This window comes from Westerdykella ornata, assembly GCF_010094085.1.
Source record: "Westerdykella ornata strain CBS 379.55 unplaced genomic scaffold EI97scaffold_19, whole genome shotgun sequence".
NCBI classification, from domain to species: Eukaryota; Fungi; Ascomycota; class Dothideomycetes; order Pleosporales; family Sporormiaceae; genus Westerdykella; species Westerdykella ornata.
Genome location: NW_022986869.1, coordinates 220,171 through 235,036, shown reverse-complemented (window position 1 = coordinate 235,036; position 14,866 = coordinate 220,171). Strand labels below are relative to the sequence as shown.

The following is a 14,866-nucleotide window of genomic DNA, read 5'->3' as shown; positions in this document are numbered from 1 at the left end:
ACAAGAGCTGGAAGAAGCAAAGAGTGCATCGGAGTATCGTACGATCCAGTCCCTAACACTCTGCTGCGTCCTGGTCCCCATACCCACCAGTTAAAGCACTTGCATGGAGTGGCCTTGCCGAGTAAAAAAGGGGCATACTTTAGTGCCCGTAGTCGTCTGCTTCTAGAGACTGCCCCTTCGACGCTGGACTGCGCCATGTTTCCCGTATGGCATCAGAATTGGCAGATCATTCATGCTCTTGCATCGACACAAGGTTTGCCTGCCAAATCCCCTTTGTCTTCTCTTCGTCTGTCTCTTCATGGGAGATTACCGTTCATGCCGTCTGGAGCATCAGACGTGGTCTGTGCGTATCCCATCAACTGACCTCCGTCACCTCACATCAACGAACCCCACCTCTAAGGCCAGCCCTATTGCCGTATATTCGGATGGCGTCTCTTCGTCCGATGAGGCATAACGGCCTCACTTCCCTTTCCATCTGCTCCATCACAAGTCTCAAGGTTTTTATACTACAGAACCCCCTTCGCCTTCAATACCCGAGTCACCGCTCCGTCACGAATACCCAGGATTATTACCTGACAACTCTTTCCCTTGATCATGCGCTTCATGCCATTGGGCTAATGGCCCTACTCTCCGATCATCTACCTTGTCAATTCCTTGAGAGATACCACGGGGTGCCCTCGTTACTGGAAAGCTTCGGAAGCACTCGACCAAGAAGGAACACCCAGATATGCAGGCGACCATGTCTTCACACAGCAGTAGGCTGAAGCGATATCTAGCCCAACTTACGGAGTACGGAGTACTGAATGTCAAGCTCGCCAAAGCACTCGAGGAGTACTACTACCCCACCCATCACTAGTCCACTGCTCTGCCCTTCGCCTTCTTGCTCGCAGGACTATTCGTCCATCATGATGCCCCGCTCAGATTTACCCGCTCGCCAACGACTTTACACGGCGCATCCCGCAAACTTTACATCTCTCCGTTCCAACTTCGGGCTCGTGTTCCAGCAGAATTGCGGGGGAATACGGACCCTCTACGTCCAGGCACACGCCTATCGATTAGGACCCGCATACCCTCTGCTGCTCTGACCGCACCTTCAACTGCACTTCGGATCCTTACACCGGTCGTCGAGTTTTCTCTCTGTAGGCTATACATGACCTGCAGGAACGTGTGACCCGAGTCAAGTCTTGCATGTCGCCAGCCGATCATGAACGGAGCAACACCAAATCCAGCAAGTTTCGTTTCGAAGATCTACCTATGGCCCAACGCTTTGTTTCATCACGCACACGATCCTCATGACCACGCGAGTGACGCGATTGCCATGCATGCAGCTACATCTCCCAATGCGTTCTGGTCGGCTATGCAGAGTACCTCAGATCCACAGCTTGCCATTGTCATGCCGTTGACCATGTTCTGTTGAGTCTGCCAGACCGCCTTTCGGCCCTCTTCTCAAGTTATCCTTATCCAACTGCAACTGTAATGCGCAGACACGTCTACACAGCACTAATTTGGCTCGTCTAGGTGCTTCTGTTCATACCAAGAATCATTCTAGTCTAGACGCGCAACATGAGGCAATAGATCTCCGTTGCGATTTCAGCGATCTCTGCGTTGCGGTCGCTCGAAGCCCACGGTATACAGAGCTTTCCATCCTTTCACCTGCTGTCCTTTCTGCTCTCCCGTTTCTTCTTATACCTATTCCTGCTCTGTGCCGTCTGCTTCATGTCCATATACATAGCAGTGACTCTACTCTTCACCGAACTATCCTCGCTTTCCAGTTCGTCTCCTCCCGACACTCAATTTCAATTATCCGTACAATCACCTTCCTCGGAAGAAAAAGCGAATTCGTCTCTCCTCTCGATACCACGACGTCAAAAGCTCAACCGAGTGTCCGGAGCCGAGAGTGGAGGGCGGCATTGACGATCAGGCACTTCATGTATAACGTAGCAGCTATTGCATAGTGGCGTCGGCTATCTGGTATGCATAACGAAGCGGCGAAACATCATGGATAACAGAAACATTCAGGCGGCGTTAATAACACGATTAGTTGAATTCGAGACCATGGGCACTCGTATCCGCAGGCGTTTGACGGTTTTAGAGGATGTGCACAGGTTTGACCGTTCTGATAGAACTTTTCTGGTAAAATGATTTGACTGCCGAGGAATGTCATGCGTGTTCCTACCGTCTTATTACCACCCGTAGACTCTTTCGAATAGGCATGACTACTACTCTCCTTGGTCGCCGCACTTTTGCTTCTTCATTGACCGCTGGCCTAGGCTTTCTGACTGTGTATAGAGCACCAGAAGCCGTAACGCACGAGAGCGTCAAATCCCTTATCAGTTGTAGCATTTTTTAATCCTTTGGTGAAACAGAATCCGTAAAGAAGTTTCAAGCAACAACAGAGTTTGATATATGGCCCTCGTCAGGCTACAGCATGAATATCGCTCATCTTGCTGAAAGGATTGACCTGATTGTGCTCCGTTCAAGGCATCTACATGGCCATATTTCACACCAGCATTAAGTCCTCATCTAGCTACAACCGGAATAAGTTCAAACCACGTTGACTACACTGGTACTTACCCACCTACCACCGAGCGAAAACATAATCAATCTTAATTCCATCTCACTCCTTCCAGGTACACTACCGCCACGCAGTCGACACCAGGTAGAAGAGATTCAATTCCGTTTTAGAAGCACTACTACTGCCTGAAAACCATAATCGCAAGTCTCTCCTTGCTTCCTTAAACCACACTTTCTCCTTTCAACTGATAATCGCCCCACTTCCCTAAAACCCATGCTATTACGGTACTCTCGCTGCGAACCGCTAGCAGCTGGGTACCGCATCCCCGTCTGCAGCGCCGACAACAACATCACAATCCTCCCTATGCTCTTTTATTATCCTTAAAATAATCAACCTCTCGAAACCCATGGTCCACATCTTCCAATTCACGTCCTTCGTACTCCATACTTGGGGTAACGCAGACGGCCCGGAGTCGGTAATTAGAAAAAGCAAAACAGCGCCAACACGACATGAAACACCAACGCCTAGAAGAAAAAAAGAAAAAAGAAAACAAACGAAAAAGAAGCAGTGCTTGGAGCGTCCTCTTCCATCCAATACATCGTGCATGCATGTGTGGTTGCGGCGTAGATACTCACCGGTAGAGCGCCGGCCATCCATCGCTTGCGAGCCGAACCGCCTCGCGGTGTTGGGTGGGTGTGCTCGATCCACAACGGTTACGGTTACGGCGAACGACGGTAACGGACGCGGAATCAAAGGTGCGGAGTCACCGATGAGGGTAGGGCGTAGTTGGATTTCTTTTTTCCTTTTTTTAATAACTATGTATTTTTGTTTTGCTTTTCCCAAGGCTGTCCTACCTACCACTACGCCTTGTGTGTATTACTGGGTTACATGGTAGACTAGGTTTCCTGACTCGTGGGAGGTGCATATGCGCATGCGGGATGCTGGATAGGGAAGGGCTGGGGATATATCGAGGCGTTGGATATAGCTGCTTGTAGTACGGTGTAGTCGGGATGACGGTTTGGGTGCGTGGTTCCTATTCGCGGCTAAGCTGGTGCTCGCTGGGAGCGAAAAAAAAGGAAAGTGAGGGGGTATAATATAGAGACTATAGTTCTGATATCGTACTGTACCATTCGTCAATATCGAGCAATGCGCTCGGAAAATAAGAAGAAGAATTAAAAATTGTTTTCGAGTATTGGTATACGGCAAGGAGTACAGCTACAGTATACACGGTATACCAATCAAAGGCACACAATCCTTACATTTAGACTCCAATACCAATGCACTAGATAGTACCGCCTAGATCCCGCTTCAGCACATCTAGTATTTTCTTCTCGTCTACTTCTTCCTCGCCCGTCAGGCCGGGCATACCGCTCCCATCGTCCACTCCTCCGTCTCCTACTCCCACCTGCCCCTTCACTGCTCCTAGTACCTTGACTAGTTCTTTCTCTTCCCCTGCGTCCTTGGTAAGATACTCCTCCTCCAACATAAATTCTCCCGCAGGTGGTGATGCGGTGGAGAAGACGTAGATAGTGGGAAACTCGAGGATCGTCCGGCCCTGCAGTAGAGTAGAAAGGGAGAGTGAGGGGTCGAGCGGGATGAGGACGGGATTGGGGTGGCGGGACAGGGGCCGGTGGAGGAAGAAGTAGAGGGATGGGGAGTCGGAGTCTGTTGCTGTTTCTTGTCGTTGTGGTTGTTGTGGTTGCTGAGTTTGTGACAGCTGCGATGATGGGCCCTGCTCCAAGGAAGCCGTCGTAGAAGCTGATGGTTCTGTTGCGTTCGGGTCTCCAGAGTTCGTTGTGATTTCCGCTGCAGGAATATCTGGGGTGTCGTCATCTGGTTTTGCCGGCGATGCTTCGGGTACTATCTCCTCGTCACGGCTCATTGCCAGGCTCACAGTGTCCTCAGGGCATCGGCCCTCAATCTCTTTGGAGGCAAGGGCTCTTTGCCGTTTCACGTCGCCATTTGCGTCGGTTTCGGGACCTGTAGTCGTTTGGGCTGAGGTTTGGTTCTGATCTCCAACATCCAGCTTCCTCTTCTTTTCTCTCCTTGGGTTAAAGAGGTATTGATATACCTGCACGAGAGGCTGTGTCTCGGGCACTTCGCGGACCGAACGTGTCTTGTCCGGAAATATCCACTCAACCGTCCATATGATATTCTTCCTTCACAATCACAGTTAGCACTGCAGCAGACTTCAGTAAATCTAACAAATCCATACATACCTCTTATTGCGGTGCGAGGTATTCTCTCTCTGCCTACTCAGCCCCTTGGGCGCCTGGATCAACGTCACACCCGCCCTCTCCAAATCCTTCGGATGCAACCCCGCCTTCTTCGACTTGGAGAAATACACATTCCCCGTTGCCTCTCCCTCAACCGTCCCGTCGATCCCCCTCTGACTCACCTCCTGCTCGACCCGTTCCAACTTCCTCTCTATCCCGGTGAGGAAGTTGAAGTCGTGGTCGATGCCGGCTGGAGTGGCGAGTTGGGATTTCTTGACGAAGGCGGTGGGGTCCCGCTTCCCGCTGCACTGCGCCCATTGCTGGTGTCTCTTGTAGCACGGGAGAGAGCAGGTGCGGGCGGAGCAGCCGGGACAGCGGTATTTGAACTTTTGGGCGTTGCTGGGTAGGTCAGATGATGTGCGGTTGAGAGAGAGGGTAGGGGAGGAATTATGGAGAAGGCAAATATGGAAGCGTTTGGGAATACGATAAAACATACCAAATGCTGCAGAGGTCGCTGAGCAGTGTTTCATCCGCCATTATTATTATTTAGTGGATATATCGGGTATTTCAAGTTGCTGGCGCGAGATTGCAAATTCTGTTTGGTTTGGGGATTAAGACGGGAATATATCGCAGTCGAAGTCAAAATATGAGCAGAATATCGTATGTGCAGCTCTCAAAGATAATGTTTAGTTAGGGAGGCATGGTACTAGTATTGCTAGAAATCGAGACTAGAGTTCGAATTGTATCTGCAGGCGGGGACCAGCCAAGTTGATGCCAAGCCGTATCACGTGAAATGGCTTGGCAATCTCCACATCAGAACACTGACGACCTTTAACATGTCTCAACACTCCCCACCGCTCGACGGCCGCTCGAAGCTTGGGAGCCTCAAACAATGCGAGTTGACTGACAATGCAGAAGAGAGAGTTGACTTGTTGCCAGACACCTGACAGCTTGATGAGATGGCATTATACATAACGGGTTTGCCGTGCACCTCCTCGGTCGTTTAGTACAAAATCAGGCTAGGACGACGCCGCGTCGTCCGCCTCGGGTCCGGGCGCCGCTGCAGAGATTCGATTTCGATGTGTGGAGAAGCCATATTGCATGCAGATGTGCATGGTTGGATCTCTCTTCTGTGCGGAGAATCTTGATGTTCTCGTTCGGTGGCACAAACAAGAGACGGGTCTTCAGTTTCATCAGGTCTCCCTAACTTTGTCAGGTTATTTTCAGACCCACGCTCCCAAGCCCCAGACCTGCTTCAAAAATTCCGATGGTCCCGTAACCATGATCGCCGCCGTTGGATGCTTTCTGGGATCCTGTGTTTAATAAGTACACTCGCCGCTCCGGCTCTCCCTTGCTGGCTGCATGAGGGTGGCAGATGTCGATTACTTTTCTCGAGGACTATTCTGAGAGCACGGAAACCGCCACATGATGTGCGCCATTATGACGACGAGGAGGATACGAAGAAGAAAGAAGTCTGATGTCGCAAATGTCGCCGGAGAGTCGTTACTCGCAGCTTGCAACAACCCGTGGCAGCCAGGACCAAGGTGATTTGATGAGGCCCCGCTCGAGAAATGGGCGGAAGCGCGTTCCTGAGTGATAGTCAGGGGCGGCTCTCGTTTGAGCTGGCTCCTCCTGTTCACGAGTGGGCTGCAGCCCGCACGGCCCAGGAACTGAACAAGGGAGGTCGGCACACTGCAGATGGCCTGGCTCATCCACGGCTCCCACTCCTGCACCATGCACAAGAACTTAGAGCCTTCACACTGATTGCACGCCGCTTTGTTTACCAGACGTCCCAACAAGCCAGAGAAAAGTCGACGCTGAAGACTCGTATTATTGCGGAGCCTCTGACCTGAAACCGTCCCTCGTCGGGGGCACCTGCTTTCCGGTCGGAGCAGCCGCAAGTTGGGGATGCTCACTGCTGCTGTGTCAGAAGAAATCATTTGTTCGAGTCGATGGACCAAGGAAACGGTGCTGGGACGCGGGCGTGTATCCCACTGTGGAAAAAGAACGGTGGCCCATACGACTCGGTCTCGCGCCTCCTCATCACCTCACACGGCCCGCCCAACGCAATTTGGCCGTCTGCATAACTGTTGGTTTCGCGTCCCGAAGGTTGGCAGTCTGCTGCGAGGGACCAAGAGGCACGCTCCGCGTCGATATTGGAGGTCAGTCACAGACATACTGAAGGTACAGTACCTACATAGACAGTACAGTAGTGCCCGCCGTGCATGCCCAATACTCCCCAGCAAGGCACCGTAACCCAGGAGCACTCCGTACACAGTACGGCGTACCTAAGAGCAAACTCATGCAGGAATAATAATGTGCATCCAGATTCTCTGACGACTATCTCGTCCGTCCGCCTTCGCCAACGCTCCACCACCGGCGCTCGTGGGCTTGGGATGCTCCACGATTCAACACCCCATCAGCATCCAGGGCTGGCCCCTTGTCCTTACGCGGATTGGCAAGGAACAAGGGCCTCATTTCCTGTGTTACCGAGTCTTGCGAAAACCCACACGGTCCACCTCTGGGCACACTCCCCCCAAGCCCTCCCTGCATGGCGCCACTTCGGGGTGTGCCAGGGGTCCCACTCCCCAAGCTCCCAAAAGCTCTCCGAGCTCTTTGGCACCGACCCTCCACCTTCCACGCCGCACGGCCGGACGGTCCTTGCCGCACCCTCACCCAAAAGGAACTCCCCATCCCGCCCTTCACTTCCGCTCCTTTCCCTTGCTGCGACAACTCCCTCGCTGCAGTCTGCCACTCTCGCGCGCCAAGGGCATCAATCTCAAGTACTTGCTTCCTAAGCACTCGTTGTGTGAAGCCTGTCCTCACCGTCTGCCGTCTGCCCCTATTCCCTCCCTTCGCTCCCTACGCCCTCTTTCGAATGTTCGTCTCTTCGTCGTAGCGCGCGTTTCAATTGCCTCGTAGCTCTACGATTCCCGTCCTCCGCATAGCCGCCTCCATCGCAAACGCACCATCGACTTCACTTCTCGAGAATGGCTCCGTCCCTCAGCCTCCGCCCTCGTACTAGCGATCGGCCCTCCACCAGCCAGGGCGACCATAGCCTCATCATTCCCAGCCGGACCTCTTCCCTTCACTCGAGGATCACGCAGCCGCTCCCTTCAACGCTGAACATCAAGCAAGGCCAGAGGGGTCCCAAGACATTGACCCACGCTTACATGGTATGCGGTGTGGGCAGGGAGCCTTCGCAATGGGTCAAGGCACCGCCGCCGAGCCAGGGCAAGATTGGCCATATGAAGGGTGCTGTCGGCGCCTTCTGGCTGCCGGAGATTCTGGGAAGCAGCCCCAGGCTGGAGCAGGACAATGAAATTGCCCGGTCTCTGCACGCCGCCATGCGGGTGAGCATACCATGCACACCAGAGAGAATGGCGTTGATGCTAACGAGGATTGCAGGCGTGTTTCCCTCACGATGTCGAAATCTGCACGGGCAGGACCCAACCGCATTGTGTTCATCATTCTTTCGTTTTGCAGCAGGATTCTTCCCATACCCTGTACGGCATTGCTCTGCGCGTCTGGTCGCGAGCCGACGAGAAGAGGGCCGAAACCATTCGTGAGCTTCGCAAGCGCATCGAGCCTGACTTCTTCGATAACCCCGAGGAAACCTATTGGATCCCCTATTGCTTAAGCTTCCTCTCGCGCTATCCCCTCTACAACCTCCTAGGTGATTACCTCCGAGGCATGTGGATTCACTGGAACAAGGCCACCAATCTGTTCCACGCTGAGGAGGTATCGAGGATCCTGAGCTTCCCTGCCCCGCGTCTCAACGACCTGGTGCGAATCGACATGAAGGACTACGCATTGTGCTACCAGTTCCCCTCTTCTCCAACAGGATTCCAGAACTTCGCCATGTGGCCCCTGTTTTCCTGTCTCTCGATTCCCAACATAGTCGGTGTCATCGAAGCAGCCGTTTCTCCCACCCGGAGAATCATCTTCGTCAGCCACTATCCAGCCATGCTCACCATCGCGGCTGAAACTGTGCGCTTCTGCGTCCGTGTGTACGAGTGGAGCGGACTGTATGTTCCCGTGGTTCATGCACGCCACGTCAAGGATCTTGTCGAGGAACCGGGCCCTTATATCCTTGGTGTAACCTCCGAGTGCAAGTCGCTCTTCACGGCTCCCACGGACGCTCTCGTCGTCGACCTGGACCGCAACTTCGTTCTGACATCCAGCCCGCCGAGTGTTCTTACCGCTGGCCAGAGGACGAAAATGATCACCCGTCTTACTCAGGCGCTGAATAGTGAGGTGGCGCCTACAGGCGTTCCACAACATCTGCGATCAGCCTACGGAGGCGGCAAACTGATACCAGCTGGTCAAATCATTGTGATGCGTGGTGAGGTGGAGAGCATCCAAGATCCCGACTGGTGGAACCAGGATGCAGTCATGGCCGTCATGGACCACGTGTGCGAGAAATTGGTAAGCCCCACGTTTGACGCGAGTTTCGTGTGCCGTTCTGACATCGTACAACAGGGTCGTAATACGGGAATGAAGGCAGTGTTCGGCGGTTCTGTCAAGAAGCCCCTGATGACCAAGGTCTCGATGCGTCACCTGAATGAGATTGTCAGGGAACGCAACCAGTACTCGCGTGACGCCATGGAAGCCTGGCAGGACTTCATCAATCTCAAGGGTCGCATGGACACGGAATTGTCCAAGGTCACCAAGAGGAACAACTTCCTGGTCGAGGAGCTGGAGAGCTGGAAGCAGCAGTTCCTCAAGTTCCAGGCCTTCGCCGAACAGCTCACCAAGGAGACCCAAGAGCTCAAGGTCAAGATTGAGAACCATAAGAGGGAGAATCGTCGTCTTACTAGCCTCATTGACCAGCAGAAGGACGATGCCGCTCGTCTTACCGTCCGCCTCTCCGGCACAGAGAAGCAGCGTGATGATGCATTGGAGGCACTCGTTCTCCAGCAAGAGATTGCGGAAGAATTGGAACGCGAGAGGAAGAGGAACAAGAAGGAGATCGCTGCCCTTCAACACACTCAGCAAGGGCTCATCCGCCAGCGTGATGAGGCGCAACGTGTCGTTCTGCACCTTCGCGCTTTGATCGAAGGCCAAACTCACCACATGGAGCACATCGTGAAATCGCTCAATAGCCCGGACTTCGCCAACTTCATCGAGGAGGAATTCCAAGATGTGCCCGAAGAGGACGAAGATCATGTGGAGGAGAGCATCGCTGCAGGGAAGGCAAAGTCCCAAGCCGGCACCATCCGTGGTGCTGATGGTCTTGTCGAGCGGAACGAGTCGAGAGCCAGCACGGTGGACGGGAAGCACCTGGACGGTGAGGATGTCACTCCAGACATGGAAAGCCGCCTGCTGCACAGCCCAGTTGGCCGCAATTCGAAGCGGTACTCGAATCTGTCCCTGGTCGACGTTGCCGATCGCCACCTGCGCGACAAGACTGATGCGATCGCGTACATCATCCGAAACATCTCGGAGCAATGCGCCGCAGCTGTGGAAGGCCTTCAGCTGGCCCAGCAAGCGGACACAGAGGACGGCGATAACGAAAGTGAGCGCAGAGCCAGCGTCGCTCTCTCTTCCACTGCCGACGGGCGTCCTGTCTCCACTCAAAGTAGCGACTATGGCGAAGATGACATGAGTCTACGACCTGGGCGCCACTCGAGCATTCCTCCTACTCCAGACCTCACCCATCGGTCCAGCACGTCCATGTCCATGGCCAGTGCGTCCACAACGCCAGACCGGTATAGCCTTCAGCATCGGGCACATGACGACGGCTCCGGAGTTCCCACTCGCATTGTTGAGCATGATGATGAAGATCTGGCTGCAGAGATGCACTCTGATATGGTCCCCGTGTCCAAATACGCCCAGCCATTGTCGCAACCTACTCAACAGACGCGCGCAGTGCAGTAGTGGTGCCATGATCCCCTTGCGCTGTCGGTTGTTGCCATTGTTGTACTTGGACATTCCTTTCTTCGCCTCTGATATGTCTTACTGAATCGAGCTTGGTTTCGGTGTTACGGATATACCTCACGTTTCCTTGAGTCTTCAAAGGCGCTTTTGTTGTTTTCCTTTTCCCTTCTCACCATCTCACCTGGATTGTCGAAGGATCGTGCCGGACGTCCCGGGAACGGACGAGGCTGCAGAGGAAGAGACAAGCTGCTTGCTTGAACCGGTCTGGCCTGGCGGGCTGACACAGCGCAGGACCGTTTTTGCGTGAGGAGTGGTCGTGGTCTGCCCTTCACCGTCTGTTGCGCCGTGTCGGGGGCCGGCCTCCATGCCTGTAACTATCTATCTTTTATGTAAACTTTGGATATAATACCAATTTCCTTTTGTGTTTTTGGAGTAACACTGCGCGGGGATTTGTTGGCCCGAACTTGCCATAGTATAGTATACGGAGTACACAGGTGGTGTGGCACCGACGCTAAAAGGTGACGGATCACAGCACGCCATCCGCCCGAATGGGCTAGTCCAGGGGCTTAGCTGTCCAAAAATGGAACTCCTCTATCGACTTCGAATATCGCGGTCCGCAGCCGCAGGCCTTTAACGAAAAGCTCCCATAGTGTTTTCTGTTGCATGAGCTGACGGTTGGGCTGTGCATCCGGGGTCCGATGCTTGTTTAAGGAGAAGCTTTTTCTCTGAGTTCTTGTACACCACTGCAAGGCAAAACAACGTCGTTTTATGTATGGGTGTGGTCTGACGAGGACCGTCTTCCAGCCATTAGCTTTTCCTCTCTCGTTTTTCTAGGTCTGCATTCGTTCTGTGTTCTGTACAGAGTAGTTTCTCCTTCTTATCTGTCGACCACGATTTTTGTCTTCTTCCTCTCGTTATAGCAGAGCATGGTGTTCTCAATATCCTATATCCTTCCCCTCTCCCTCTCCCTCCTTCTACATTCCCACCCTGCCCTTTCGGCGTACACCAGCACAACCGACAACTCGGACGTCCACGACCCATCCAAATCCTGCTCCTGCTACGTCATATCCTCTGATTCTTCTTCACCCTCCTCCTCCTCCTCCACCACCACCCCAACCTACTTCCTCCACCACCGCTTCTTCGACTTCCGCAACCTCGCCGACGGCCAACCAGGGAAATACGTGTCGGACCCACCCCTCCTCAACAGCACCCAAGACAACGGCACCGAATCCGTCTGGTCCCCCGACGTCCTCGACACGGACGCATGGACCACCGACTGGGCCATCCAAAACTGGAGCAAACCCTCGTCGGACAAATTCCCCGTGCGAATGGTCAACTCGCCCGCAAACATCTACATCTCGCAGGACCCCTCAAACGTGTCCGACGCCTCGACGTGGCTCACGCTGCGCACCTCGCGCCTCGACGACTTCCAGTCGGCCGCCGAGATGGAGAGCACGCAGAAGAACGTGCTGTTCGCGAGTCTGAGGATGTATGCGCGGGTTCGGGGGGATCGGGGGGCGGTGGCGGGGTTCTTCTCCTTTTATAACGACACGAATGAGTCCGATGTCGAGATCCTGACGCGGGATCCCAGGGATAGGATAAGGTATACGAATCAGCCTGCGGTAGATGATGAGGGGGACGAGGTACCTGGGGCGTCGGTTGCGGTGTCGGGGTTAGGGTCGTGGACGGAGTGGGCGGAGCATCGGATCGATTGGGTTGAGGGGAGGAGTTTTTGGTTCAGGGATGGGAGGAAAGTGGCGGAGAATACGTACAGTGTGCCTAGTGTGCCGAGTTATCTGGTGCTGAATATGTGGGGGGATGGCGGGGAGTGGAGTGGGGAGATGGAGGTGGGTGGGAGTGCGGTGTTGGAGGTGAGGTGGATTGAGATGGTGTTTAATACGAGTGGGCCGGTTGAGGGGGTGGATGGTGGGGACGACGGGAGTAGGAGGAGGAAAAGGGGGGAAGGGGGTGGGAAGGACGGGTGTAAGGTTGTGTGTAAAGTGGATGGGGTCAAGACGGCGGGGTCGCCCGAGGTGGTGAGTTGGGCGGTGAAGGCGACAGTTTCGTGGTGGGTAGGTGTGGGAGTCGGGCTTGGGTGGTTTGCTTTGGCGCTGGGGTTCTGAGCAGCTCCTTTACTTCTCTATCACGGATAATGATATTGGCAGGGGGTATTGTACAAAGTGAACATATGACTGGTTCCTGGATATGGATTGCGCCCCGGCGTTGCGAACATCGAGTGCGATAGCTCACTTCATCAATGTATTAGAACAATTGATGGAATATTCAATACTCTTGACTAGTCGCTGGCCTGAAGTTCCGTTTTGACTGTTAACTTCCAAGAGTCATAGTGCTAGGTTTATGGTCGAAATTCAAAGATCATCAAAGTTTCCGATGCCTGAGGAAAAGCTTCCTTCGTCTAGTTGTAGGCAAAAGTTTCGGCGCGTTTCCTTCCTGATCTGCTTGGCCATGCTCTTTAACGATTTCCAGCCGATCGAGTACTTGGTTATTGTTGACATTGTTGTCGTCTTTGCCTTTGAGGTAGAGGAGCGATACGTGGTCGCGGCTTCTTGGGACAGCATTGTGCGTAGGAGACTCGAGTAGCTTCCGGCCTCATCGCTTTTGACAGCTCTCGGCCTTTCCCCAAGTGGATTTTCTTTCCAGCTCTGGTGTTGTTGGTGGTTTGCATCGTCAGTACTAGCAGCTAAACACGCGATACTACGTTCAGCTCGCCATAGAAGCTCCAAGCTAATCTCCGACACAATCTGGATTTGCAGGCTGCGATGTCTCGACAGGGAGAACCCGTCCAAGGTAACTCCGGGAAGAGCACTCGGGAGAATCGCGTTCGCTATATTTCCGACATAACCACCTTGATATCCGTCTAACATGTGGCGACATGGAGCGTTCGAGAACAACTCTTCCTGTCTCAAAGTGAGGGTATGAAGGGCAGAGAGAGTCGTCTGCAGCCAGTTGCGGTGTAAGCGCACGAGGGACGAGTACGCTGTAATGAGCGCGATCATGATTGGATATTCGATTGACGACATGGTTGGTCTGTCCTGGGCGCTGAAGCTGCTGGATGCATCAGAGCTTTCTGAGCCAGGTGCATCATCATCAGTATCCAGGGAACAGAACACAACATCGTCGTCGTCGTCAGTCTCAGATTCAGTAGTGACGGTCCCAGTCGCCAAAGACGGTGCCAACGTCAGTGGCACAGCTAGCATGAAGTGTCTGGTGATTTGCAGGTATTCTTGGGCGAAACGCAGAAGCTGCCCAGCCATGGGACATGTTGTTGGTCGGTTTCCTCCAGCGGTAGCAGCGCTGTCTGAGGCGGTGAATTTCCGGGTAAGAGCGGCATTCAACCTGGCAAGGCGGTCCAAGTAGTAGTCTGTCGATTTGTGGGGGGCCGGGCATGCTTGGATTCCTTCCAGAGCCAGGTAACTGGGGCTGTTAGATGCAAGCTGGTCCAAGAAGACTCCAAGATCCTCTGTCGGTGGCCACTGGGAAAGCTGATCGTTGAAGGTGCTCCAGAGAAACGGCTCGGAGTCTAAGAGTTGTCTTGATGGTGGTAGCAAAGGAAGATGAAGATCGGACTGGCATGCGGATGGTATGAAGGCATTTTTATTAGCATTCACGCCTGGTCCTGGCGTGAAAGATTGCTCTGCATACCCCGAGGCCATGTCTGAGCGTTCAACTGGCGCGGCTGCTTCCGTAGTTGTGGCTGATGGAGACGACTGCGTGCCCGTAGGATAGCTCGGCCTGATGTCTGCTTGGAAACTCTGCGCCTCCGCTATTCCTTGCTGCTGCTGCTGCAACGGGCGAGATGTTTTTGCCAATGCGATTCTCCTTGCCAGCCGTGGTCTGCCAACTGGTAGCATCGGGGTCTTCGTACACACCAGACCAGACTTTGTGCAACGATCACATCGAGCCCCTTCTTGAAACGACGACCACTGGCACCTTGCCTTCTTTTGCCGACAGTGCTCGCACGAGGTGCGCGTTCCTCTGCTTCCTTCGGGAGACATTCTGTTCTTAGCTTCCGCTACAGTTGCCAGGTGCTTGGATTCTGTCGGGATCGCATTGCAGGTCAAAGGGTGAACTGACAAAGGGACTGATGAGCATAACCAAAGCATGAAACAATGCCCTCTACTATCGTGACGGTTCGATTCCAACCGTCATCACAAGCCAAGCATCAGGGACCTCGGTCCCGAAACAGACAATCCTGACACGCGCTGACCAAGGTTGAAGGATTAGTCGTCCGTCC

At 53.7% G+C, this 14,866-nt stretch overlaps 6 protein-coding genes across 6 annotated transcripts; 3 read left to right on the top strand and 3 right to left on the bottom strand.

The window, feature by feature from the left end:
* Positions 1–55: 55 nt before the first annotated feature.
* Positions 56–865, top strand: EI97DRAFT_101757 (uncharacterized protein). Its single transcript, XM_033792886.1, has one exon. It carries the CDS (start codon positions 207–209, stop codon positions 762–764), a length of 558 nt encoding a protein of 185 aa, XP_033652078.1. The 5' UTR covers positions 56–206; the 3' UTR covers positions 765–865.
* Positions 866–3,724: 2,859 nt separating this feature from the next.
* EI97DRAFT_402100 (uncharacterized protein) lies at positions 3,725–5,448 on the bottom strand. The gene is made up of 3 exons (XM_033796478.1): positions 5,228–5,448; positions 4,735–5,130; positions 3,725–4,674 (listed from the first exon to the last, which is right to left on the bottom strand). The coding sequence occupies exons 1-3, from the start codon at positions 5,266–5,268 to the stop codon at positions 3,798–3,800; spliced, it is 1,314 nt and encodes a 437-aa protein (XP_033652077.1). The 5' UTR covers positions 5,269–5,448; the 3' UTR covers positions 3,725–3,797.
* Positions 5,449–5,872: 424 nt separating this feature from the next.
* EI97DRAFT_101712 (uncharacterized protein) lies at positions 5,873–6,813 on the bottom strand. Its single transcript, XM_033792885.1, has 2 exons — positions 5,982–6,813; positions 5,873–5,934 (listed from the first exon to the last, which is right to left on the bottom strand). The coding sequence occupies exon 1, from the start codon at positions 6,669–6,671 to the stop codon at positions 6,114–6,116; it is 558 nt and encodes a 185-aa protein (XP_033652076.1). The 5' UTR covers positions 6,672–6,813; the 3' UTR covers positions 5,873–5,934; positions 5,982–6,113.
* An 812-nt stretch (positions 6,814–7,625) lies between these two features.
* On the top strand, positions 7,626–10,700 carry EI97DRAFT_101672 (uncharacterized protein). The gene is made up of 3 exons (XM_033792884.1): positions 7,626–8,084; positions 8,140–9,159; positions 9,214–10,700. Exons 1-3 carry the CDS (start codon positions 7,722–7,724, stop codon positions 10,609–10,611), a joined length of 2,781 nt encoding a protein of 926 aa, XP_033652075.1. The 5' UTR covers positions 7,626–7,721; the 3' UTR covers positions 10,612–10,700.
* Positions 10,701–11,245: 545 nt separating this feature from the next.
* On the top strand, positions 11,246–12,884 carry EI97DRAFT_435069 (concanavalin A-like lectin/glucanase). The gene has a single exon (XM_033798784.1). It carries the CDS (start codon positions 11,538–11,540, stop codon positions 12,732–12,734), a length of 1,197 nt encoding a protein of 398 aa, XP_033652074.1. The 5' UTR covers positions 11,246–11,537; the 3' UTR covers positions 12,735–12,884.
* A 96-nt stretch (positions 12,885–12,980) lies between these two features.
* EI97DRAFT_444007 (uncharacterized protein) lies at positions 12,981–14,627 on the bottom strand (the record flags this gene model as incomplete). The annotated part of the gene is made up of 1 exon (XM_033799869.1): positions 12,981–14,627. One exon carries the CDS (start codon positions 14,625–14,627, stop codon positions 12,981–12,983), a length of 1,647 nt encoding a protein of 548 aa, XP_033652073.1.
* Between the last annotated feature and the right edge of the window lie 239 nt (positions 14,628–14,866).

What these genes read in the sequence shown, in the direction of transcription:
- EI97DRAFT_101757 (XM_033792886.1), top strand. Translation starts at nt 207, where the DNA reads ATGGCATCAGAATTGGCAGATCATTCATGCTCTTGCATCGACACAAGG.
- EI97DRAFT_402100 (XM_033796478.1), bottom strand. Translation starts at nt 5,268, where the DNA reads ATGGCGGATGAAACACTGCTCAGCGACCTCTGCAGCATTTG. An exon ending in AGCGACCTCTGCAGCATTTG is followed by an intron (nt 5,131 to 5,227) that starts GTATGTTTTATC and finishes TGACCTACCCAG; the next exon opens with CAACGCCCAAAAGTTCAAAT. An exon ending in ACCTCGCACCGCAATAAGAG is followed by an intron (nt 4,675 to 4,734) that starts GTATGTATGGAT and finishes GTGATTGTGAAG; the next exon opens with GAAGAATATCATATGGACGG.
- EI97DRAFT_101712 (XM_033792885.1), bottom strand. Translation starts at nt 6,671, where the DNA reads ATGATTTCTTCTGACACAGCAGCAGTGAGCATCCCCAACTTGCGGCTG.
- EI97DRAFT_101672 (XM_033792884.1), top strand. Translation starts at nt 7,722, where the DNA reads ATGGCTCCGTCCCTCAGCCTCCGCCCTCGTACTAGCGATCGGCCCTCC. An exon ending in CTCTGCACGCCGCCATGCGG is followed by an intron (nt 8,085 to 8,139) that starts GTGAGCATACCA and finishes CGAGGATTGCAG; the next exon opens with GCGTGTTTCCCTCACGATGT. An exon ending in ACCACGTGTGCGAGAAATTG is followed by an intron (nt 9,160 to 9,213) that starts GTAAGCCCCACG and finishes ATCGTACAACAG; the next exon opens with GGTCGTAATACGGGAATGAA.
- EI97DRAFT_435069 (XM_033798784.1), top strand. Translation starts at nt 11,538, where the DNA reads ATGGTGTTCTCAATATCCTATATCCTTCCCCTCTCCCTCTCCCTCCTT.